Source organism: Nelusetta ayraudi, unplaced genomic scaffold (assembly GCF_046127955.1).
Source record: "Nelusetta ayraudi isolate G7.1 ecotype Tasmania unplaced genomic scaffold, CSIRO-AGI_Nayr_v1 ptg000128l, whole genome shotgun sequence".
Taxonomy (NCBI): Eukaryota; Metazoa; Chordata; class Actinopteri; order Tetraodontiformes; family Monacanthidae; genus Nelusetta; species Nelusetta ayraudi.
Genome location: NW_027466178.1, coordinates 1,309,483 through 1,332,886, shown reverse-complemented (window position 1 = coordinate 1,332,886; position 23,404 = coordinate 1,309,483). Strand labels below are relative to the sequence as shown.

Below are 23,404 nucleotides of genomic sequence, written 5' to 3'. Positions count from 1 at the left end.
TCAATCACTACCTCGTCTCCTCCATCCTGAAATAATGGGCTTGAAAGGCCCAGGTCGCCAGGCTGCCTCCTCCAGTTGAACAAGACAAATCATCTTTTCATTACAGCACCAAGTAAAGGGAGAGAAGGAGACTGGAGTGAGCCGAGCCGGGCCGAGGGGACGGAAATGAGATAGAATAGAATATGAAGACAGACGCTTGACTGTGGCGAGGAACCAGAAGAAGGCGCAATTAAGGCTTTTAATACTTGATCAGCTTTGAGGTCTCAGCCGAGATGCAGTCGTTGGCTGCGTTCAAGCGCACGCAGCTTCGACACCTCGCTGCAAGTGGCCGTGTTGCAGTCGTTCCATGTTGACATGTTTGTGTGGATGCACATTGTTTGTTTTTTTGCCTTTTATTAAAGGCAATGGGTAAAAAAAAAAAATAAATGCTAAAAACAGAAGACATTTAATCAGAAGTAAAACTGTTCGCTCCACTCTAAAATGTGCAGCTGTCACAAGCAGCATGTTAGCTCACTAATAAATATTAATGTAGGCGAGCACGCAACGCCCCGGAGCCACTTCGCTCACACACCATTTGAGCGTCAGTCTCTACGAGCTCAGTTTTTGGACCATTGAAGTGTCCGTGAAGTACATGGCAATTCTGCATATTTGCAAAGCGACATATTCACACATGGACACTTGAAACGCCACTAGTCAAGTTCATTTTTTTGCTTTCTTTAATTCTCTTTTAAAACACAAAAACACCTTCGTGCAAAAATAATAGGCACAACAATGTATGTTTTCTTCTTTTTTGGATTAAAGTAGACAATTAAATGTACAATTTACGTACAAGTTCAAACAAGTGTTTCTTAAAGTTTATTTGTATATCACTTCACAAATATGTTTAAATCTGTAAAGGCCAACTTTGGTGTGACAAGAAAAAAGATATTCAAAGTGATATGTACGGACTTCAAAAATTTATACAAGTTCTAAAAGCACTGGATCTGACAATATCAACTTTATATCTCGTTTCCTTGGAAAACAGCTAAAATATACACAACTGAATGGCAACAAATTTCCTTTGCATTTTTAACAAGATCCAAAAAACAACTGATCAGTTAATATTAAAAAAAAGACAATTTTAAGAGTGGCCAAGACAAACAAATCAGATCATGCAGATTTAGTGAATGTAGTAAACACAAATTACTTTTAGATTTTAAACCTTTTAAACTATAACTCCAACACTGACATGACATGATACTGCTGCACACACTGGTTCACATGGCTGCTCAGGTCGACTGCTTGCTGTAGCCACAGAGTGACACAAACAAAAAAAACAGTGTAGATTTTAATTTTTTTTTTTTTTTTGGTTTTTTTTTTTTTTTTAATGACACATGACAAAACAGTTTATTGCAAAGTGGAGATGATTAGACTGGAGAAATCAACACTGGAGTGGACAAGTGTTAACACCTCACCAGGAAGTCATCATTCTCCTTCCTGCTTCCTGTGACCGAGATGCCCGTCTGTTGCTGCGTCCTGGCTTGGAGTGACAGGCTGCAGCTGCGTCTCAACAGACGGGCCGCACCTGTTTTCTGGGCTTGTTGCTTTAGCGGCGGTACAGACGGACGGACGGACGGACGGACGGACGGACGGACGTCCGTGTGGAGAAAAAAAAATAAAATAAGTGTGTGCTCGCCACCGCCAGCAGCTCCGCAGGTCAGGCCTCAGCGCCGCTGAGCAAGGCACTATTTGTGATTTTCAGAGGACACTCTGAGTCTTGCAGAAACAAACACTTGTGTGAGATTTGTTCTGCTTGTTGTGTAACTGGCCGGTGTGAGTCAGTGCATCACTGTCAGCCACCGCCGCAGCCGCAGCCGCAGCCACGGAACCCGCAGTCACTCGGCTGCTCCGGCCCTTCGTGGCCGACGGCTCACTGTTCTCCTTCAGGGGGTTTCAAAAATATTCTACAAATGCGTTGACCCCCTTTTCTTTGGAAGCCTGTGAAAGGAGGGAATCAAAAGTCATTCAGGATGAGATGAAGTGGGGAAACATCGGTGTATATATTGGGGGCGGGAGGGGTGGTTACCTCTCATACTACCGCTTGTCTTTATTTGAGTCCTCTGTCTGCTCCTGGTGGGTGGGGGAAAGAATTACAAAAACATGATTTGATATACATAGAACTCACAGTTGCATGATAAAGTTGGTTTTCTCTCTATTCATGGAAATGTCATGAAATGAAGCCCTCTAATGGTAAGAGAAGTGTACTGCAATCACAGTTCACATTGTAAAGGTTTGTTTAAAAGAAATAATTGAATGAATGACTTGCTGCAGTCCAGCTAGTATGAATAAAAGAGCTGAGCCAATAGCCGTTTGTCACAAATGGATAAAGCTGTGAAGCTCTTGTGTCGCAGCAGCAACCGGGGGTAGGGGTTAGTGGTGGTGGTGGTGGTGTTGGGCGGGGCCGGGGGCAGGGGCGAGACGGGGGGGTTCCAGGACACCCACCTGCTCGGATTCGGAGGTGGTCCTGCTCTTGGGCTGCGTCTCGGTGGGCGACGTCGGGGCGCTGCCGTTGGAGTCTGAGATGAGCAGCGTCCGGCGCTCCCGCGAGGATCTCTCACACTTGGTCACCCGGAACCTGCGCAAGACAACCAGAGGGGGGGGAGCGGGTGACGACAGGTTGGCAGTGTTAGCGGCACTGCTGCCAGTGGCCCAAGTTGAGATCAGAAAGATACCGTTTTCATCCTGAGGGAGAAATTCACAAGACACACACACACACACACACACACACACACACACACACACACACACACACACACACACACACACACACACACACACACACACACACACACACACACTCGGAAGGGCCACATCGGCAGCTGGATATCCAGGTCATGTTGACTCATCAGCTCATGGCAGCTGATCCCAGATCAGTGGGAAACTATTAATATGTTTGAAGTTTGCTGCCACAAACTACCGCTGCAGCTAGATACTGAATACATGTAATTCAGCAGCAACATTTTTTATGGCTATTTTGAATTTGTGTGTTCATACGTGGTTTTGATGCCTTGTCAATAGTCATGAGAATGAAAGAAAAGACATTACAATTCATAGGGAGTCCAAACTACTAATATTTAAACAGGATCAATAACGGAACATGGAAGGTTTAATCACTGACAACAGCGCTCTGCAGCTGTGCACACCGGCCCTTCCTAGGTTGCATTCTGACTTTGACACAAGTGGGTCAGTGGACCATGTTGCTGTTTCTGCATGGTACACCGGGTAGGTACTGGTTCTGGGAGGTCCTGGGTGTGTCGCAGGTTTAATAACAACCAGGCAAACAAACGCTGACTGACTGCCTCGTGCTTTCTCTCTCAGTCACGGGGGGGGTCACGGCCGTTCTGCCGAGGTGACTCGACTGAATCTTCCCACGGAGCCTGAACGCAGCCTGAATGTTGCCACTATTCCCTGACCGGGATGGGAGCTGCTGCCCTTCACTCTTTCACAGGTCATCGGCTTCCAGAATTGACTCGGTTTTAAATGACAAACACTTGAAGTTCACGTTAATGTTTCATTGGAAGTTAATGTTCACCGGGCCAGCGTGGCCCCTGCTAATATCCCTCGCCCCCCCGCCCTCCCGTGTGAGATTGAAACAGCGGTGGCGTCTGGTAGTGCGGCGGCTCACGGCAGGATCGCAAGATGGCGCGACCGATTTGTGTGTATATAAAGAAAACAACAGCGAAAACAAAAGCGTTTGAAAACTGTCCAAACTCTGTCTCCTCCGCCGTCCAATCATAACGCACCATTTTCACTTGAAGTGAATTGGTCGAGTGACTCCGTACTTCACGCCCGCTGACGTATAAATGCAAAAATAAAGTGTTTCCATGACACTTTTGCAATGTACCTCTCGGTCGATATGTCTGGAAAACCACCTCATGAGAGCATCAAAACCTTTTCGTGATATTTGAGAAGTTTTTCGAAGAAGTTCAGGCGTTTCCATGACCGGTTTTTGATTGCGATATTTAGTTTTTTTTTTCACAATTCTAGGAGTAATGGAAATGCAGTTGGTCGTCACGCATGAAGCCAAAATAGAACCGCCGCATATTTTTCCAAAGCGGCTTCAGTAGGTTTCATGCTCCTGGAACGCTTCTGAAACCGCCCCATGCTGCCCCCTGGTGGTGAGAACACGCACACTGACTTTAATGGCCGCGGTCTGCTGCGGAGTCACGAACGCACCACAGATGCTTTTGGTGTGAATTGGGGTTCTGACACACACACACACACACACACACACACACTTGCTCACCTGCCCACAGACAGCACCGTCACCTCCCCGTGGTGGCTCCTCCGCAGCTCGGACTTCCTGGGCGTCAGCCTCCTCATCAGCGGCCACTTCTTCTGGCTGCAGCGGCTGCAGATGTTCTTGTGGCCGCCCGGCCCACCGATGGTGTGCAGGTGGTTGCAGGTGTGCTTGGCAGCTCCCGGCGGTGCGCCGGGCGACAGCGGGGTCATGGGTGGGCTCGGGGTGTCCGGGCTGGTGGGGGTGAGGGGCGGGCTGACATGGGAGGGAGGAGGGGAAGAGTCTTAGAAGACAATCTAGTCAAGCGCTTCTCAATGAAAATGACGGGCTGCCGCTTGCCTCAAAGATCAGTCAGGTGGATCTTTTGTTTGCATCTTTTTAATGTGTCCGAGATATTAATTAGTATAAATAAATAACTAAGGTGCCAGCAAAAAAATAGTTGAATTGTGTACCTTATGGAATTATATACAAATGATTCTTCATTAACAAAAAGGAGAACACTTGTTTGTTTTTGGCAACTACAAACGCAGGTTATCTTTATTCTATTTCACGCCAACTGCTCCATTTAAGGGCGACATGGTGGCGCAGTGGTTAGCGTTGCCACCTCACAGCAAGAAGGTCATGGGTTCGATTCCAGGCCTTTGACCTTTCTGTGTGGAGTTTGCATGTTCTCCATGTGTCTGCGTGGGTTCTCTCCGGGTTCCTCCCACACTCCAAAAACATGCATGTGAGGTCATTGAACACTATAAATTGTCCGTAGGTGTGCATGTGAGTGTGAGTGGTTGTTTGTCTCTATGTGGCCCTGCGATGAACTGGCCCTAAGACAGCTGGGAGAGGCTCCAGCAGACCCTTGAGCTCGGGAGTAAGCGGGTATGGAAGATGAATGAATGAATGAATGAATGAATGATCCATTTTAAAGCGACACTGTGCCTTTAAGGGGCGTGTCCTATTCTGTTCTTGTGCTGAAGTACCCAGTGAGGGTCTTGAGTCACTTGATGGGGGGGATGCTGTTGAGAAAACACTCAACTTTCAACCCCCCATTCTCCCCCAACCACCTCCCGTGATTGGTGAGGGTGTGAGGGGTGTGGGGGGGGTGTTGCGTGTCTTCTTTGGTCGGTGCAGTTAACAGACACAGCGCTGGTTGAGAACCAGCGGGTGTCGTGACGTGTGAACCCAAGAGCAGTGGCGTTTCTGAAGGAGCGTTTGCTGATGACACGCTGCCTCCAGCCAGCAGGAGAAACAGGATCTTCTGTTTACCTCCAGCACCGACATGAGCACGATTCCCATGGGGGGCTACATGACGAAGAATCAGCCATAAATGTGGCCCTAATCCTCCCCTGGTCTCTAAGTGATCTGCTGGCAGTCGGCCCAATCGGGTTTGTAGAGAGTGAGGATGGCACGAGGAGGGGGGGGGGGGTGAGCGCAGGAGAGGAGAGAGAGAGAGAGAGAGAGAGAGAGAGAGAGAGAGAGGGATAGAGAGCACTGTGGGATAATTGACAAAACAAGAGGGAACGGAAACAAGGAGCAGAAATGTGTGAAAGATAAAAGATTTGGGGCGCGCGCACGGAAATGCGAAGGCAGGGAAGTCGTTGGCGGTGGCAGATTTGGACAGATTTCTCGAAGGACAAAAGCAGAAACATCTCAAGAGAGGAACATCTCTGACGTCTTTCATCCCTCCATCACTCCCGGCAATGTGCGTGGAGGGGTGAGGGGCTCGTAGTGGGGGGTTAGTGGGGGGGGGGGGGCGGGTGTTCTCCTCCTGCTCATTATCTGCGCAGCCGAGCAACACGGAGACGTCTCATGTCATGGCTGCTCGTCCCGGTGGCTCGGCCGCTTCAAACAGACTGGCAGGTTTTTTTTGATCGCGGACGGGAATGTCGGAGGGAGCGGGAAGGAGGAAAACCTTTCAGGCAATTAGACCGAGGAAACCGACCGAGGAAGGATCGGGGGGGAAACGACGGAGAGCCAACGTGTCGGCGGCAACGCGCGTCATTCAAGAACTCTCGCACGACGCTCGACAAAGGTGTTTGACAAAACTTGAACGTGGAGCTTCATCGCCCAGGAAAGGAATCTCCCACTTTTCTTGGGCGGAATCAAGCAGAGCAGCCTGGTGTGGTGGCTGATCAACCGCACCGAAGAAGAAGAAGAAGAAAAGAGAATGTCTGAGCTTCTGAAACTCTCATCTCTGTCAGGCGACAGACACACATCGTTATTGCAGCACAAATCAATGTCAACAAACCATTTATCACAAGATGCCAAGCACCATGTTGTTTACACTGCACCACGTTTCCTCTTTAAATCTCCTCCTATCGCTTCCCATCTTCCTGTCTCGGCACAACAGACGTTACGTCCACGTGATGAATTCAAAAGAGGGTTAAGGCCACCAGAAGAGAAAAAATATTACAGGAAAGAGGTTTTTACTGACGTTATCATTTCGAGTTTTAAGTTGAAATTTCGTGAATAAAGTCAAAGTTTTGTGGGAAAAAAAATTGATGTAAAGAATGTTGTCTTCTTTACATCGACTTTTTTGTGACAAGTTGACGTAAAAAAAAAAGAAGAAGAAGTTTAAATTTGCGAGTAGACTGGATGGATGGTGGATTAAAACACAGTTAACCACAGTTAAAAGTAAACTGTTGAAAACCAACCAACAAGGTTCACCCACAGTAATAAGGAAACTGGGGGAAACTCCACTAGACTTGCGTGCAGACTTTAGACTTTATTCTCTACATTTTGACTTACTTTACGTTGACATTAATTGCAAATTTTCGATTTTATTCCCGAAATTCTGACTTTAATCTCAAAATTTCATCTTTACTCTCGAATTGGAAACTTGAAAAAAAAAAGTCTATCTTAATTTTTTTTCTCTTCTTGTGGCCCTAATCCTCTTCCGTAGATGAATGATCTTGTCGCACACACCAATTAAGTCATCAAATTAAAAAAGGCCTTTTGGGTATTGAAAAAAAGAAAATGTGTGTACTTGCAATTGAAAGCTGATCTAAAAAGTAAAAAAAGAAAAAAGGTCCAAGTGAACTTGAATTCCTGTTTCCCTCCCTGCGCCCTTAATGTGAAACACACTATAACATCCCAAACCACAGAGATTTGAAGTCACGTCGTCAGCTGCTCGATCACAACCCGCCAGTCTGCAGGAGGATCAAAGCAGGACAGACACCGCCTGATTGGCTTGTGCGTGCAGTTCCTGCTCTGGCTGCTCAGTCAGCGAGGAGCCTCTGATAAGCGGCGCTCTGGCGCCACCTGCCGGTCACGTCGGGTAGTACATCACCAAACGCAAGCGGAGACCTACCCATCAGAATCGATGCTGTTGTCGTGAACCATGGCCTTCAGGGCGTCCAGGTTGGCTGTGAGGGGGAGAGGGACACAGAGAGAGAGTGAGAGAGTGAGACAGAGTGAGAGTGAGCAAGAGACTGAATTGCGCAGAGATACGAGCAGCTTTGAGAATTAGCGGGGAGAGAGGGTGAGAGAGAGAGAGAGAGAGAGAGAGAGAGAGAGAGAGAGAGAAAGAGAGAGAGAGAGAGAGAGAGAGAGAGAGAACACTTCAGCGACTTTAAGTGGAGCACTTATTGAAAGACAGCAACAGGAGATTAACTCCTTGACACAATTAAAGAGCTTATCAGCCACAACATTGTCACCAAACATATGCGCAACGTACGCACACAAATGCACGCACGCACGCGCACAAACAAAAACAACAACACAAAAGCCTCGGGGGGGGGGGGGTTTCTTCCACAGCACACAACAGTTTTAGAAAAACTGTCATACGAAAAGGAAAGAAAAAAAAAAGGATGTTGTTGTTTTTTTAGAGGTAAGGAAATGAATGTGGGACATCTGCAGAGCAAAAGGCCGTAGAGACACCGGGGCTGTTTTCAAAATCACACACTCACTGTCTGGCGAGTCCTGCCGAGCTGACTGTACACTGTTCTCAGCCAAACACTATCACTATCACTGTCACACACTACTCTCTGTGCTCTTAATAACGTCATTGCCGTCGCATCATTGAAGCATGCCGTTAACGGATGGTAATAACTAAAGAAATCAATACACACACACATGTATACATTTTGTGATAATGCGAATGTGTGTTGGTGTCTTCTCAACAAAAAATAAATAAATAAATAAATAAAGCTTGGCTTGTTGAGCTCCCCTCATCTTTCTGCCATGTTCATTTTCCCAGCTCAATGAAAGCGCAATGCATGATGGGATATATTGCACCTTTAGCATACTCTGCGTCCACTGTGAAGGGAATAATATTTTTCACTGAACACTCGCACGGCACTACTAAAAGGTGAACCCACTCCGACGCGAGCGGGGAGAGCGAGCCACGACCTAAAACCCTGTCCCAGTTAACACCTAGCGCCACCTTCCTGTTCTTTCACTGCTGGGGAGTTCCCACATCTACATCAAGAGGTTATTTATAGCATCCGAGAATTGATGACCTTCTCATGTTTTCAACTTCAGGTTGCCTGAATAAATGCCAAACACCGTCCTCCCAGACCTCGGCGCAGCATTTGACACCATTTCCCACACACGGCTTCTGGACCGTCTGGCCGACATCGGGGTCACTGGTGTTGTTGCGCTTTCATGGGTCTCTTCTTACCTTGCTGACCGTCAGCAGTTTGTCCAACTAAGGAACAACAAGTCTGGGTGCGCTCGGGTCACACTGGGTGTTCCCCAGGGGTCAGTATTGGGCCCACTTCTCTTCACCATCTACCTCCTACTGCTGGGCTCAATCCTCCGACAGCAGGGGATCCATTTCCACTGCTACGCTGACGACACACAGGTTTACATCACCTCCAGACCCACTGCTGACATTCCCCCCCTCATCCCTTACTGCCTGTCTGGAAGACATCAGGAACTGGATGAGCAGGAACTTCCTGAAATTAAATGCCAACAAAGCTGAGGCCCTCCTCATCGGTTCAAAATCCACCCTTGCCATATCTCAGCTCTCTCCCCCGCCGCCCGTCATCATCGATGGATTCCCTGTACCTTTCTCCAATCAAGCCAGGAGCCTCTCGGCGTCATCTTAGACAGCAGCCTTTCATTCACCCCTCACTTTCACAGCATTACCCAGACTGCCTTTTCCCACCTTTGCAATATCTCCAGACTCCGCCCATCACTGTCCCAAGCCAGCACTGACATCCTGTCGCTTCCCGCATCGATTATTGCGATGCCCTGCTTTCTGGCATTCCGGCCAAACTAATTAATTAATGACTCCAACTCATCCAGAACTCTGCTGCCCGGATCATCGCAACAATTATAAATAGGTTTTCCAGACGCTGACAACTGTAAACTTCTCTTCAGGCAAAGTAGCAATATTTAGTTATTCATTTATTCATTTATCAGAAATCATGGCTAAAAGATGCAATTACAATTTTTTTTTGAAGAATTTTAGTTTATTTTATGATTAAATAGGAGTATGTCACGCAAACTACGCTTACGTAAAAGCTCACACTGATTTAATCAGGATGGTTGCGGAAATCATAGCTTTTCCGATGTAGTGGCCAGAGGATATCCTACACACACACACACACACACACACACACACACACACACACACACACACACACACACACACACACACACACACACACACACACACACACACACACACTTCCTGTGTGGCTTGTGACTGTGTACCTGGCAGGACTATAACAAATGCTTGTTGTGCTTCTAGGAATGAGCGGTCGATGTCGAGAGGTCACATGGTCAGAATTCCTATGTCGGCCCATGAAAAAGCTTCTATCCGACGAACATATATTTGCTCTTTTTTTTCAATTTGAAAAGAGGACACTGTTTTCATTTTCAACCCGCTGGTGTCCATGGAGCACTGGAATGCATCACAATGGTCAAACACACTTACACTGATACCTACAGCCAAATTTGGCCATAGAAAGCAACACAGATTTCACAGTTCAGGCAGCTCACGCGCTATAAAGCCAATGTATACCTACCTTCACCACAACCTCGGCAGGGAGTGACCACACATTGCTCTCCACTCACAAACCTGTCAAGACACTCTTTAGGGGCACCTTTTTGTCCAAACGTTTACCCACCACCACGGCGGCCCCAGAAGATTTACTGGACGGACTGGTGCTCGACATGCGGCAAGGCAGCGAGTGTTTGAACAGCGTGAAGAATCCCTGTCTGCTGGACACATACCTTCATTCTTCATGATGCAGTGGACAATCTGCCCCACCGTATCGTTTTCACTCACGGTGTCGTTCACATCTGGAGCAAAGATAAAGAAAAACAATATTGAATTAATGCGTTAGAAATATTTAGAGACCTCAAATAAGGCAAATGCCACCATACAGCATCTGTTGCTGCTTATCTTACTTCACTTTTGAAGAGGTGGCGGAAATTCTAGACTGACCCATTCATGATGTCACAAAGGGAACCCCATCTAGTTTTTTTTTTCCAACAAAGTCCAACAAAGCATTTTAGCAAAACGCTAATACCTGAACAAACAGGAAACAGCGGGTGCGACAAGCTCTGCATGTTCTCTGGAGCTTTTTGGATCGTTACCATGCGAGGCTGCTCTCTTGATCGAGTGTAAAATTACGTCTGCAGGGGAACTTGGGCGGACGGTGACGTAAAGGAATAAAAAGATGATCACAGCCGATCAAAAGAACAGAACAAGAAAAGTCCGCACGCATTCAACAGGCAGCCGCTGCCGTTTGCCTTCCAACTCTTTTGTTCGGAGAGACGGGGTTGGGCACGCTGACAGCATGAGAGATCCCCGATGCACTCTGCTAACAGCTTCATGCTTGTCTTTGACTAACTCGACGCATGACATAACACCTGACAGGATTTATAGCTGCAGTGTGAGGCTTCGGGCTACGCTAGTGAGAGCTATTTGCAAAGCATTAAAAAAAAAACATGAAGAATACACCGAATCATCATGTGCATGTAAAACCCCAAGAGAGACGCAAGGTACATGTGACCACTAGAGGGCGAGCACTAGTCTGACTACTAGTCACTTACGAAAGGTCAACCAGGACAAGGGCTGCAACGATTAGTCGACATCAATTCGTAATATTAAGACAACCTCTTAAATTTTCGTGTCGTGTTATTGTAAATTCTTGAATGATAAAATCACACCCCGGCCGCTACGTGCTCATTTGTACCTGTAGTGCAGTACTGAGCGCTGAGGGTGGCAGTGTCGCTCGTTGTTTACATCCTGCAAAAAAAAAAAAAACGGAAGAAGAGCAGCTTCCTCTCTGAAAAGGCTTGAAAAATCCAACCCAAAGTTTTTAAAGTTTAGTAATATCTCCTCGAAAATGAAGCAGCAAAACACTTTAGGTGAAAACTCTGTGAAGCTCTCCTAGCATTCAACGGTAGTAGCGGACGATGGTTCACGGAGGTCTTTTACGGCAGTAATTAGTGAACTACAGCCCCTGTCCATAGCAGCGTCTATACTGGATCGTAACACTCTTTCACTTATCACTTATCAACTGTGTTATTTAGGGCATATTAATTCAATAAACTTAGTATAAAGTATAAACTAAAGGTTTAAACACGTTGAAGGTATTTAACTGTGAGAAACATTTCATCTAACCTTTAAATCGAAAATTAATATACCAATGATATTTTACGTTGCAAAATATAACAACTATGTCACAGTTAAATGCTTTGTGTGTCATTATTTTGATATATTTGTTGAAAAAAAAAACGTATACTGTCAGAGTAAACCAGTATAGCACAGGCGTGAAGATTTAAGCAAGTTAGGTCCCAACAGAAGTCTAAAATAGGTTGTGAAAATAAAGAGGATAATCGAGACTAATCAAAAAAATCATCGTTAGTTGCAGCCCAAACTGGACACTGGTGACGCGAAACCAATTATGATCATGACAAGGCCGCAGAAATTTGGAGGCGGTTCCTTTTTTTTGTAACGCGTGCTTCAGCTTACGTTATACATACACACCTCTACACCTTCTGTCAGGGTTGAGTGGAGTCCCCAGGTCTCCACTCCCTAAAGCGACAAGGACACTGGAGGAAGTGAGCGACTCACACAGACTGCGACTGTTAAGACGAAACCCCACATCAGGGAAATGACACCTGCATGATGAAGCTGACTAATCATGACACCGTCCTGATCTACCATTTCATAATCAGCCCCAACACTGAGGGGGAAAAAAAACTTCCAATACGGTTCTCAGAGAGGTTAATATTCCACGAACATGAAGATGTTCATTTTTAAACGGAACAAAGCCGCCGTTCGCGGCAGCAAAGCCGAGCCTGATCTGCACTTGGTGGACCTACCGAGACACCGTCTCCATTCACCTCTTTCAAAAGATGATGTGCGAGCCCTTCTGCGCTGAGGGTCTAAAACTCATATACACAGGTACTACCCGAGAAATTAGAAGATCAAGTAAAAGTTGTTTTATCTTGGCAATTTACCATAAAAAATGAAACCAACAAATTTTATTGAGCCATTACACGCAAATTGACATAACTCAAGCAGTTCCTTGTTGTAACTTTGACGATTAAGATTTTCAGCTTATTAAAACCACAAACCCACAAACTCAGGAAATTATTATAAAATTTGAGGTTTTTTTTTAGCTGCAAGACCTGATCAGCAAAATCCAAAGAAATAAAAAGTTGAAATATATTGATTTGCATATTAGTTGTTTATATAATATGACAAATTCACCTTTTAAGTTGAATTGCAGAAATACACCAACATTTTCAGGATATTCTAATTTGCTGGGTAATACCTGTATATAAACTCTGATATAAAAACAAAGACATACAGAGGAAGCACTGTTCCAGCTTCATTATCTCACAACTGCAGATCCCGAGGTGACTTTTATACCTTCCTGATGCTGCGCAAGTCTGGCAGTGTCAACTGGTGTGCAGCTGAAGCCCAGGGTCCGCTGAATGGCTACGCATTACAAAGCTTCATAAATGCGCTCTGGACAAATTATTGAGGTTAATGATGAATTAAAACTTTTGCATCAACAAAGTTTGGTGCTCGGCTGGTTCTTTGCGACAAGATTGCGTCAGATTAAAAACATCATAAAAAATACAACGAAAACAAATGCGGAGTCAAAGTCTGATTCCAAGGTATCTGAGCTGAGTGTTCCCTTGAATAGCTTAAAGCCATAAAAACTGGTCTCACTCGATACGTTTATCGAATCTGATGATTTATCTCCAAACTGTCAGTCTATGTCTGTGAACCAACCCTCAACTCTATCCTTAATCTAATCTGATCAGCCATCTAGAACAGTCTGAACTCATCTGAGTACAGGGTGTGGATGTGCAACGCCTTTGAAATATATCAGTGTAAAAATAGTACACCGTGTCCGTGAGTTTATGGTGAGATCAGAATGCAACTAAAACCGAAAGCAACGACAACAGCACTTTAATCCAAGCGGTCTTTCAAGGCCAGGAAATAATCAATCAGCAAAGGCGGGAAATCTTTAAACGAATCCAGAAATTCCCCCGTATGACTCACGATTCTGCCCTGATGAATACGTCTCATCATCCTCTCCCCTGGCACTTAAATCTCAACGCAGGGTTAATCCCCGAGTTATGACTGCACATGACGCCCCGATCTCTCCCTGTCTCTACCTGTTAGTCATTCTTGAGCTCCAGCGGTCAAGTTACAGTCCCATTACATAACAACGCTCGGCAAGCTCGACTGCTTTACGCGCTGTAAAAGCAAGTCGCGAGTTCTTCTACCTTCGCCCAGCTCGGCGTCCTTTTCCGCCTCCTGGCATTTCACCTCCTCGTCATCCTGGGGCTCGGTGGTGCACCGGTAACCCTTCCTCTTCAGCACATGGCAGATGACCACGCCCAGCAGGCCCAGCAGGAAGAACACGGGCACCAGGACGAAGGCCACGTAGTTTGGCTTGGTTTCCGGCGTTGTCTCTTGCCCGGTCCATGTCGGCTGACCGGCTGGGGGTCGGAAAGAGAAGACAAGACGGTGAATTATTATCGAAAGCTAAAGTGAATGTCATCGCAATGTCCTTCAGGGCAACGTGATATTCCCCGCCAGGTGCGAGGACGCGACAGAGACCCAAACGAAGCAGCTGTGGGGATTAAAATGCCACCAACATGACGGCTCTGTCGTCTTTCTTTTCCTGGATCAATCACAGTCGGCTGGAGGTGACGCACGGTGGCTTCGGGATGTTTGGCAACAGAGGTAGAAGGAAGAGTGAATGTAAAACAGAGGGTAAACGGGAACCGAGGACGGCTACTGATTAAAATCATGCCCATGAAAGGCGTCTTTCAACCAAGACTCCAATTCTGAAATCTCACACATCCTAAGATCTGGAGTGTTGTCAGTCAGTCGGCTGCCCGCTGCCTGTAAAAACAACAGAAGAAGACAGACAGGAAGCAAATGGTAGCCTAGCTGCAGCTAAAGAGATTAGTGTGGATGATGCGTTAGCATCAGGTTCACCAGCATTCCAGTTTTATTGTGAACATTACACGTGGACATTAGACCCACAAGAAAACAGCACTGAAGGATTTTCTTGAAGATTAGATTGGGTTTTTTTTTTAGTCTTGTGTCACACTTCGCCCAAATAGGAAGCCTTGGGCTGCCGCTGCTTGGCCCAATAGTCAATAAAAAAACGTATTTATTTGCATTGAACACAACAGAAACTTTGGGATGAGTATGTATATGTACTGTATGATGACCAAAAATATCTCAATTTCAAGATTCATCACTTCAGAAGGTACAAATCTAAAGCATATGTGGCAAAAAAAAAATACATCCAATACAACCTACTTTATTAAAATAACCACGAAATATTTCATAATTTAATTACAGCTGAAATAGTGATTATAATTAATGATCAGAACATGACGGGATTTTTGCACTTGTTTGGAGTCAGCTCACACCAGATGAAACAAAGTGCTACTGGTTCTGAATAGCCAACTTGTTCAGCCTGTGGTGTAACCAAGAAAGGGGCATTGGGCAAATGGATACGACCAAGTGGGCTGTGCTTTGTTTTTAAGTGGACCTCCGCTTTCCAAACATTTTCTGAAGGCATATTGAACACGTACAATCAAGTGTTCCAGGTTCACATCTTGTGACACATGACAGCAGTGAAACCATAAAGCCAAGCCGCCCGCAGCCCACCGGACTTTAAACCCATTAGGATTCCTCCAGACTTTCTGGCAGGGCGAGCGAGAGCAGCTCCACCTCAAGTCAACATCGTGATCCCTCAACCCAGACGGCTTTGACAACAGCCTCCATCACTGCGGCCAAGAAAAGTACCCGACAATCTCGGCACTCAGAGAGTTTCCCTCTGCCAGGGCCTCTGAAAAACGGATGTTTTCAGCTCTTCAGCATGTCTTCTTGCATTGTTGGGATAACAACTAACACACCAAGTACAAACAATTACAAATACTGTCTATTTCTTGGCCGGCTTTTTCGCCGTTACTACGCTGAAATAAGGTTTTGGGATTTTCCTCGATTTTTCATGTCAAAGGTTGAGCTGATTATCATAGTAACCTTTTTTTATTGTTGCAAGAAGATCGCAGCAATGCATTTATTAAAACTAGAAATGGACATAACAGGGTCCCTTCAAGTGTTAGGGTCATGAGGTCAAAGGTCAGACCTGCGTCAGGCTCCTGTTGAGGAATCACGTGCACGTAAGGCAACAAGAGCGCTTTTGTCTGAGTTTCTGTTTACATCAATGCGTATGCATGTGCGCGTGTGCGTGCGTGTGTGCCAAGGAATTTATCAGCATACCCTTCACCATGTGCCTCCTGATGAGTTCTCGCATTGTCCCAGCATGCATCAGACTAGGCAAGCTGTTAAAGACCATTGTCTAGCACTGACTGTCGGCCTTAAAGCTGCAGAACAGGGCGACTTCCATGTCATAGACCATCAAGGGTTGATTCAAGGCTCATTGGAAACTGATGGAAAAACAGGCCTTGAGGATTCAGTCGGTAATGCAATGAAGAGACAAGAAAAACAACAAGATGAGGATTTAAACAGTTACGCTAAGAAAACGAAAACAAGTTGTGAGATAAAAAACAACCAGTAACTGGTTTCCTTTACACTGCATTGCATTATGGGATTTATATCGTTAAGAGGTTGTCTGCCTGCCGGAAGATAATTAATTCTGCTGCTGAATCACTGGAAACAAAAATAAGCGAGAGCTATTTGTGATTGAACGAAAAACAGAACACTAAGTTCTAAGGCCGCCTGTGGTTCTGATGGCTGCGCCTGATCAGACCAAGTCAGTTTCATCTCTTTTGCAAAGAGAAAAATTGCATTCAGTAGGAATTCTACTGGGTTTTTTTTTTCCCTCAGCTACTTTCAGTCGTAATCTGACCCTTAACCAGCTGTAACAGCATTATTCTCTTCCTTTTATCCTTCCTGAGGAGCCAGAGGGGAAATGAGAAGTTGTCTGAAGTCTCATTGACCACTGGCTGCCCAGTCGATGGGCTTCTTTTCTCCGTCTCAATCGCACCGTCTCTGGCCTTGTTAACATACAACATTGATTTTACAAAGACAGGGCTGGGGGTTGAGGGGATAAGCTGTTCATGAGGTGTCTTTATAATAGTCTAGTACAAATTTGAAGTACAGTAACATGAGAGATTTTTTTTTTTAAACCCACTAAAAATGACTGATAAATTTATAAGAGTATAAAATACAAAATATAACATTCCGAACAGTTGGGGGGATGTCCTCACTTTTATGTAGTAGTGTTCCCATCTGGTGTGGACTTGAGGATTCAAAGATTCACCAGACAGAAGCACTGGAATAAGATTGTTATTGTATTCTGGCAGAAAAAAAACATCAAATTGCCAATAGCTGACACACAAAAAAAAAAAATCTATATATTGTGCTACATTTTATTACACAAGTACAAGGTTCACACAACTGATTTTCAGCCTATTTGTTTTAATGCACTCTTACTTTGTAAAGTTAGGGCGTAATGTCAGATTTTTAAAAGTAGAGGCTTTTAGAATGGTCAAACTGGAGGGGGGGGGGGCGAAAAACAACAGTGAAGCAGTCAAACTGGAGCTGTGGAACGTTCTGTTTTTCCGAAACTGATTTTCTTTCTCCCTATCATCCGGCTCTGCTCTTTAATATCGAAGTTGAAGCTAAGTTCAACCAGGTTCGCAGATGGAGAGAAATCACATTTGACTGTCACATCGTGACCCTTACAGAAACCTCTCTCTGTGGCCAGAGCGCGTGAGTACGTGTCACTGTGCGAGAGTAAATTTTCCACCACGGTCAACACACGGCTGTCAGACAGACAGTCGCAGTCCCTCTCATTATGTCGACACTAATTTTCCCTTCACCAACTTCGCCTGGAGGTCACTTTAATTGAGCTAACGCTGCTAGCGCCGAGACGGCATCACAACAGGCGCCCCTTCAAACTAACACAACTTCTTGGCTGACAAAATCTCCAGCAAACTTCGCTGCAAATGTGAAGCCACCGTTCCCGCTCGTGCCCACGGTTTAGAAAAGGGTGGGAAACTTACGTGTGATCACATTGGAGTCAGCCATCGGTGGTCGTGGCTGCTGCTAGCCGGTGTTGAAAGCCCGCCAGCCTGGTCACAGGCGGCCGCCGTCGGTGGTGGTGGTGGTGGTCATCATTATCAATGGTCCGCCTCGACTACGAGAGCGCCTGCTGTCAACCGACTCCGAAGTATTTCCTAATGCCCAACAGAGGATACGCCCTTCTCGGCCGGTACTCCCTCCTCCAACACAGAAGAACAAACAGGAAGTGGCAAGAGAAATGACCACTTGCTCCTTCCGTCTTTGTACAACGTTGCTCTTTAGAAGAAGACGAAAAGGCACTAAAAATGGGTAAAATAACCCATTGAGTGCTCTTCAATATTGTTTTTAGTTTTTCAAGATTCACCGAATTTTTCAATGCCAGCATATTTTCTCTTGAAAATAATTTTGTTTTTGAAAGTAACAACCAAAAGATGACTTGTTGTTTAGTATTGGTAATATTGTTTTTGTAGATTTAAATAAGGGAATTCAATTAGAAAAATGTTAAAGAATCTATTTCTAAAGTCATTTTTCACCAAAAAAAAAAAAAAAAAAAACATCCTGAAATGCCCAAATAGCCCAGGGAGGTAATACAGTGGACAGTGAAATTACTAACCAAAAATAGATGTACTGGTAGCAGTCCTATCTTACCCCATTTGTGGTCTGTACCCATAAAGAAGGTATATGTATAGTGGGCAATGCATTGGATCTTCAGTGTTGGACAGAGGACATTGGAATTCTATAAGTCACACATTCTCTTTTGAACAATTTCAGATTTTCCTTTATTGTATAAATGTTGACAAAAATCTAATTTTGAGGCACATCAACCTGTACATTGTGAGATAACTGCAAACAAATGTAGGATAAATAATATTTGATGAGATACAATCAAATATTATTTGCGGTGAACTTGCGACTTGTCCAGGGTGTCTCCCTGCCTTCGCCCTATGACAGCTGGGAGAGGCTCCAGCAGACCCCCATCACCCTGAGCTCAGGAAGAAGCGGGTATTGAAAACGGATGGATGGATGGATGGACAAACTATTACACATATATTATTAGTATTATTAGTGTTATTTGGATATCTGGAGAAACAGTGTCCTACAACAATTCCAGTTTCCAAGCAGAAGTATCAAAATTGTTCTAAAATCTGACATAAACACACCAGATGACATCTTTGTCCGCCTTTAAAGTTTTCCTTTGAAGTTGAACTTAATATTTTGCCTTGATGTCTTGATTCTTATGTAGTGCACATTCCTTCAAATTCCAGAATTCTTTGCTTTGTCTGTAAGTGGCACATTGTAAATTATGCAGTCACTAACAATGCAGATATTTGTGAAATGCAGAATGTACCTGAAATTAGAGAGGAATTATTACAGCAGTCTCAAAAATGTCTGATGAGCCCTAAATTGCTGATTATATTTTACATGTTCTATGTGGCTCTGGGATTTGTTGCAGGTGAATTAATAAAACTTTTGCTTCTTGAGCAGTTGGAGGTTTACATTACTGTCATATGACCATCTTTATCATCAGCTGTTTTTTTTTTTAATCTTTTTTTAGTATTCTTATGGAAAACGTGAAACAAGAAACTACAGTACCTGAAGCTCCAGCCTCCTATGCCTCCACAGTGTCACCCAAAAATGAGAGCGAGAAGCTAAAGTCCAAGGTTTGCTGGTGGCGCAGGATCCTCGGATGGAAGAAAGTACGTTTATCAGAGCTGAAGATCGAGCACTATGTATTTTCAGCTGTTTTAACATATAAGTGATATAAGGATAAAATATGCATATACATATATATGTTTAATATTCAACAGAAACCCAGTTGCGCATCTGTGACAGAGAGCGAGTCAGCAGATACTGAGCAGTTATGTTCCGGTTCGGAAAAAAGGTACAATGACATTTAATAGCCTGCAACATCTTCTTAAAAATACTTATATTACACTTACTGCTTTTATTTTGACGTCAAGGGTCAAGAATTACTATGTTTTTTCTGTGTTTCTTGTATAATCACCTCCACATACTTATTGTGTTGTTTCTGCTTAAATTAATTCATTTATGTATTCTTGACAGCAGGTTCCCTTTCATTATGGCAGATATTTAGAATATAGAAATCAGAATTGAATTATGATGCACATTTTTCCATGGCCACCATACACTCTAATCATAACCCACCTTCAGAAAGAAAGAGGCAAAGGACTGCTTTGAGAAAGAAGCAGAGTAAACATATTTCTTCCTCTTCAGTGACAGTTTTCATACCAAGGAGGAGGCTGATAGCAGAAAAGAAAAGAGGAAGAAACTCTGGTGGCCATCAATTCTGACGTGCTTGCACAACACTGACATCACAGAGCTGAAAGACACTGATGGTTCCAGCCAAGAAAACAATTCAATGGAGGTTGACCACACATTTACGATGGAACCATTATGTTCACCACCTGCAGCAAGAGACACACTTTTTGTCGAGCCGAAAACCAGTCGTATGTAAGAAGAACCCCACAGAGTATGGTCCACCAGAACGGCATTCGGCCTAAAACCTGTTCCTTATTCCTGTTTCTCGTTGCAGTAGGAAAGCTTGTTTGATCCCCAAAGGAAAGGTGATGAAGAGAAAATGTCAACGCAGGCGTCACTGTGGTAACTACCATGCATGGTTCTGTGGCTCACCTTTTACTTCCACCAACAGCATGAATAAAACACCTTTACTTTTCCTCTTCCTTTCTTTCAGTCTCATCATCTTTGAGGAAGTTGAGGCTGAAGAAACACATTTCCAGGAGGCTTAAACAGAACCAAACAGTCCAGTCTCTTCAGATGAGGGTGTACTTCAGGAAAAGCTGGAGTGCAAGCAAGGCTCGGTGGTCAGATGCTTCTACCGCTGAGACAGACGAGGAGGAACTGAGTGTGTCGTCTCGCTCCTCTTATACCTCCCAGACGTCCAACTCCAATCTCCTCAGCAACAGCCCCGAGAGTTTGTCTCTGGAGTCCTACTCTTCAGGATATGTCAAGAGTTCAAATTTCAAATGTGAACAAATGAGTCCTAAAGCATCTGTGCTAATGGAAGGAGTCCAAAGCCTTGATGAAGATGATCTGGCTTGCCTTGGGTAAGCATCTGCAAGAACCTTTAACCCAGCCTGCTTCAAACCACTAGAGAAAACATGCTCTGGTCTTCAATCCTGTGCGCTTTATTACATTTTCTGTCAGGCTCCCCAACCTGGGCCAGACTTGCTACATGAACTCGGTCCTGCAGGGACTCCTGACCCTGACCCCATTTGTTCAGGAGGTCCACAACCATCAGCAGGTGTGGCAGTCTCAACCAGAATGTAAAATCATAAGGTGCAGCACCCTCTCCCTCAGAACTCTCCCCTCAAGGTGAACCCGTAAAAAAGTGTCTAATACTGATCTCTACTTCTGTCCTCCAGAGGTTTAGTGAAAGTTGGCTTTTGCCGCTTCCCTCAAGACGAGGAGAAGAAATTACAGCTCCTGTCTGATTTGAAAGATGCTGTTGCCGAGTTCAATTTGGAATTCAAGGACAGCCACCAGAAAGTCAGCAGGCATTCTTAATTTAATCCAATCAAATAATGACTACAATTTGATTTTTGATTTTTTTTTTTTTTTCTTAAAAAAGGGACGCTACAATACACTAAAATTGTTTGTATTTCTCCGTGCAGGATGCCCAGGAGTTCCTCAACAGCATCCTGGAGAGGCTGAGGTCCCTTTCAGAAATTCTGAATCGGGTTGCAGACAGCATGAACGTCAGCTACACTTGCCCAGTTGATGCTCACATCGGTTTTCAAATGTTGAGCACCAGGTCTTGCAAGACGTAAGTACATGTCCTTTCATATCGAGGTTTAGATGTGGTTTCAAAGCGTGTAGCCAATCATCTTACCTCAGCACATATTATAGATGTGGCGTACACACAACAGAGAAAGCGTACTATGTGATCCTTCCCCTGAACCTCGTGCGTAGAGGCTCGGTGAGGCAATGTATTGAAGAGTTTCTGAAGGTAGGAGTCACACCTGCTCACTTCGTCCTCATTTAACTACATCCCATTAGATGTTCATACTCGTAAAACACTTCTCACTATAAAACCTGCAATTTGCAGGAGACACCAGTGAAGTTTTGGTGCGAATGTGGTGCAGAGGAGTCTTCACAACAGAAGTCGTTTTTGACATTGCCCAAGTAAATGTTTAACACTGACAAAGCACCATCACAATACAGATTTTAATGTCTCTGACGAACCTTTCTCATAGCCCTTTCTCTTCAGCGTGTTGATTCTCCAGCTCCTGAGGTTCCGATTCACATGCCTGAAAAAGCCACAGAAAGACAACATGGCCATCAACTTATCCAGAGAGATTGTCGTGAATCTTGGATCCGACAACACTGCACAAGTAAAAAAAAAATGATGCCAAATTCAGAGGAAAAATATCCAACTTAGTGAAACATATTTGTTGCTAACTTTGTCCTTTTCCAGGTTCACTACTCACTTGTTAGCATCATCAGCCATATTGGAAAAAAGGCCTATGGGGGTAAGTTTTATGACACACTTGTCACTGCACACCTTTCTGAGGATCAACCACCTGAACTATGTCTCTCCTCTACAGGCCATTACATCTGTGAGGGACTCTACCATGAAGCTGACCAAGGTGACGTGACGGACTGTTGGCTCACCTTTGACGATGAAAGAGTCAGCAAGACGACCAGTGAGGATGTGTGCCGCCGCCGGCAGAAGTCAGCTTACCTGCTATTCTACCAGAGAAGGGAGTGGCTCCCGGACTTGGCACAAAAACACAAAAATGGCGGCAAATGTTGATGTTCAGTTTGAAAAAAAAATGGCCACCATCTTAGCGCCATCTACAGTTAAAGAGATGGATGCCTCCCGAAGCTTGTATCAGCCAGATTCATTATGATGACCTTCTTCTTTGCGGCCCTTCCAGGGAAAGTGACAGGAAGTTGCAAAGTGTAATGAATGAAGGCCCGCTGGGACTTGAGCAGCATCTGCTGCCCCCTACTGATCACATCGAGATGAAGCAGATGTTGGTGAACGCCCACTAGATGTAAGGCCCCTTTTTAGCCTATTAGTATCTAATGGGAACATGGTGGTGTCCTACAAATAGCTGTAGGTGTGTAGCTAAAAATAAGCCAAAAAGTGTTGAACAGTGTATAATATTAAATAAGCAAAGAAGACAGAAAAATAGAAACATTGGTTCTTGTAATAATAGTAGATAATTTGAATGGATAGTTATACATAGAATGCAAAAAAGCAGTGTTTAGGTGCTGTCACAACCTGGCTGATAAGGCTGTGGCAAAAATGTTGAGGTGTGTGTGTCAGTATAGTCAGTGGTGTAGGTGTCAGTGTTGCATGTGAAGAGATTAGTGCGGTGATAGTATTGGATTTACTAAAGAAAGGTGTGAATGAGGTAAATAAAAGCAGCAATCGGATATTGTGCAACATGGCCATCTACTGGATATTTTGGGATACTTAACTCTGCACAGACTTGCTCATCAGCCAGAGTCGGTTGATAATATGAGAAGAACACGAAATGCCAGAGACAACTCAGAAACACACTGCACACATTTCAATGACTTTTTTGTTTGTTTGAATCATTATTTGTCAAAACGGTCATGCTGCACTTGCTTCTGTTGTATGTGAACGT

At 44.6% G+C, this 23,404-nt stretch overlaps 2 protein-coding genes across 8 annotated transcripts; one reads left to right on the top strand and one right to left on the bottom strand.

The window, feature by feature from the left end:
• Nucleotides 1-844: 844 nt before the first annotated feature.
• On the bottom strand, nt 845-18,258 carry rell1 (RELT like 1). Of its 4 annotated transcripts, XM_076050680.1 has the most exons (9): nt 16,949-17,052; nt 15,999-16,182; nt 13,979-14,194; nt 10,454-10,522; nt 7,581-7,635; nt 4,286-4,534; nt 2,476-2,614; nt 2,066-2,106; nt 845-1,977 (listed from the first exon to the last, which is right to left on the bottom strand). In XM_076050680.1, exons 2-8 carry the CDS (start codon nt 16,072-16,074, stop codon nt 2,074-2,076), a joined length of 837 nt encoding a protein of 278 aa, XP_075906795.1. In that variant the 5' UTR covers nt 16,075-16,182; nt 16,949-17,052; the 3' UTR covers nt 845-1,977; nt 2,066-2,073. The 4 variants fall into 4 exon arrangements, with proteins under 4 accessions (XP_075906795.1, XP_075906798.1, XP_075906799.1 ...); XM_076050683.1 differs by lacking the exons at nt 15,999-16,182; nt 16,949-17,052 and adding an exon at nt 17,747-18,258; XM_076050684.1 differs by lacking the exons at nt 15,999-16,182; nt 16,949-17,052 and adding an exon at nt 17,747-17,965 and having other exon boundaries at nt 2,066-2,109; nt 2,482-2,614.
• Nucleotides 17,939-22,658, top strand: LOC142904525 (ubiquitin carboxyl-terminal hydrolase 12-like). 4 transcript variants are annotated; one of them, XM_076050675.1, is made up of 14 exons: nt 17,945-18,074; nt 19,321-19,462; nt 19,574-19,647; nt 20,001-20,237; nt 20,320-20,387; nt 20,479-20,851; nt 20,952-21,083; nt 21,170-21,293; nt 21,419-21,570; nt 21,654-21,753; nt 21,853-21,929; nt 22,015-22,138; nt 22,222-22,276; nt 22,352-22,658. In XM_076050675.1, the coding sequence occupies exons 1-14, from the start codon at nt 18,004-18,006 to the stop codon at nt 22,558-22,560; spliced, it is 1,938 nt and encodes a 645-aa protein (XP_075906790.1). In that variant the 5' UTR covers nt 17,945-18,003; the 3' UTR covers nt 22,561-22,658. The 4 variants fall into 4 exon arrangements, with proteins under 4 accessions (XP_075906792.1, XP_075906790.1, XP_075906791.1 ...); XM_076050677.1 differs by lacking the exon at nt 19,574-19,647 and having other exon boundaries at nt 17,939-18,074; XM_076050676.1 differs by lacking the exons at nt 22,015-22,138; nt 22,222-22,276; nt 22,352-22,658 and having other exon boundaries at nt 21,853-21,975.
• The last annotated feature ends 746 nt before the right edge of the window (nt 22,659-23,404 follow it).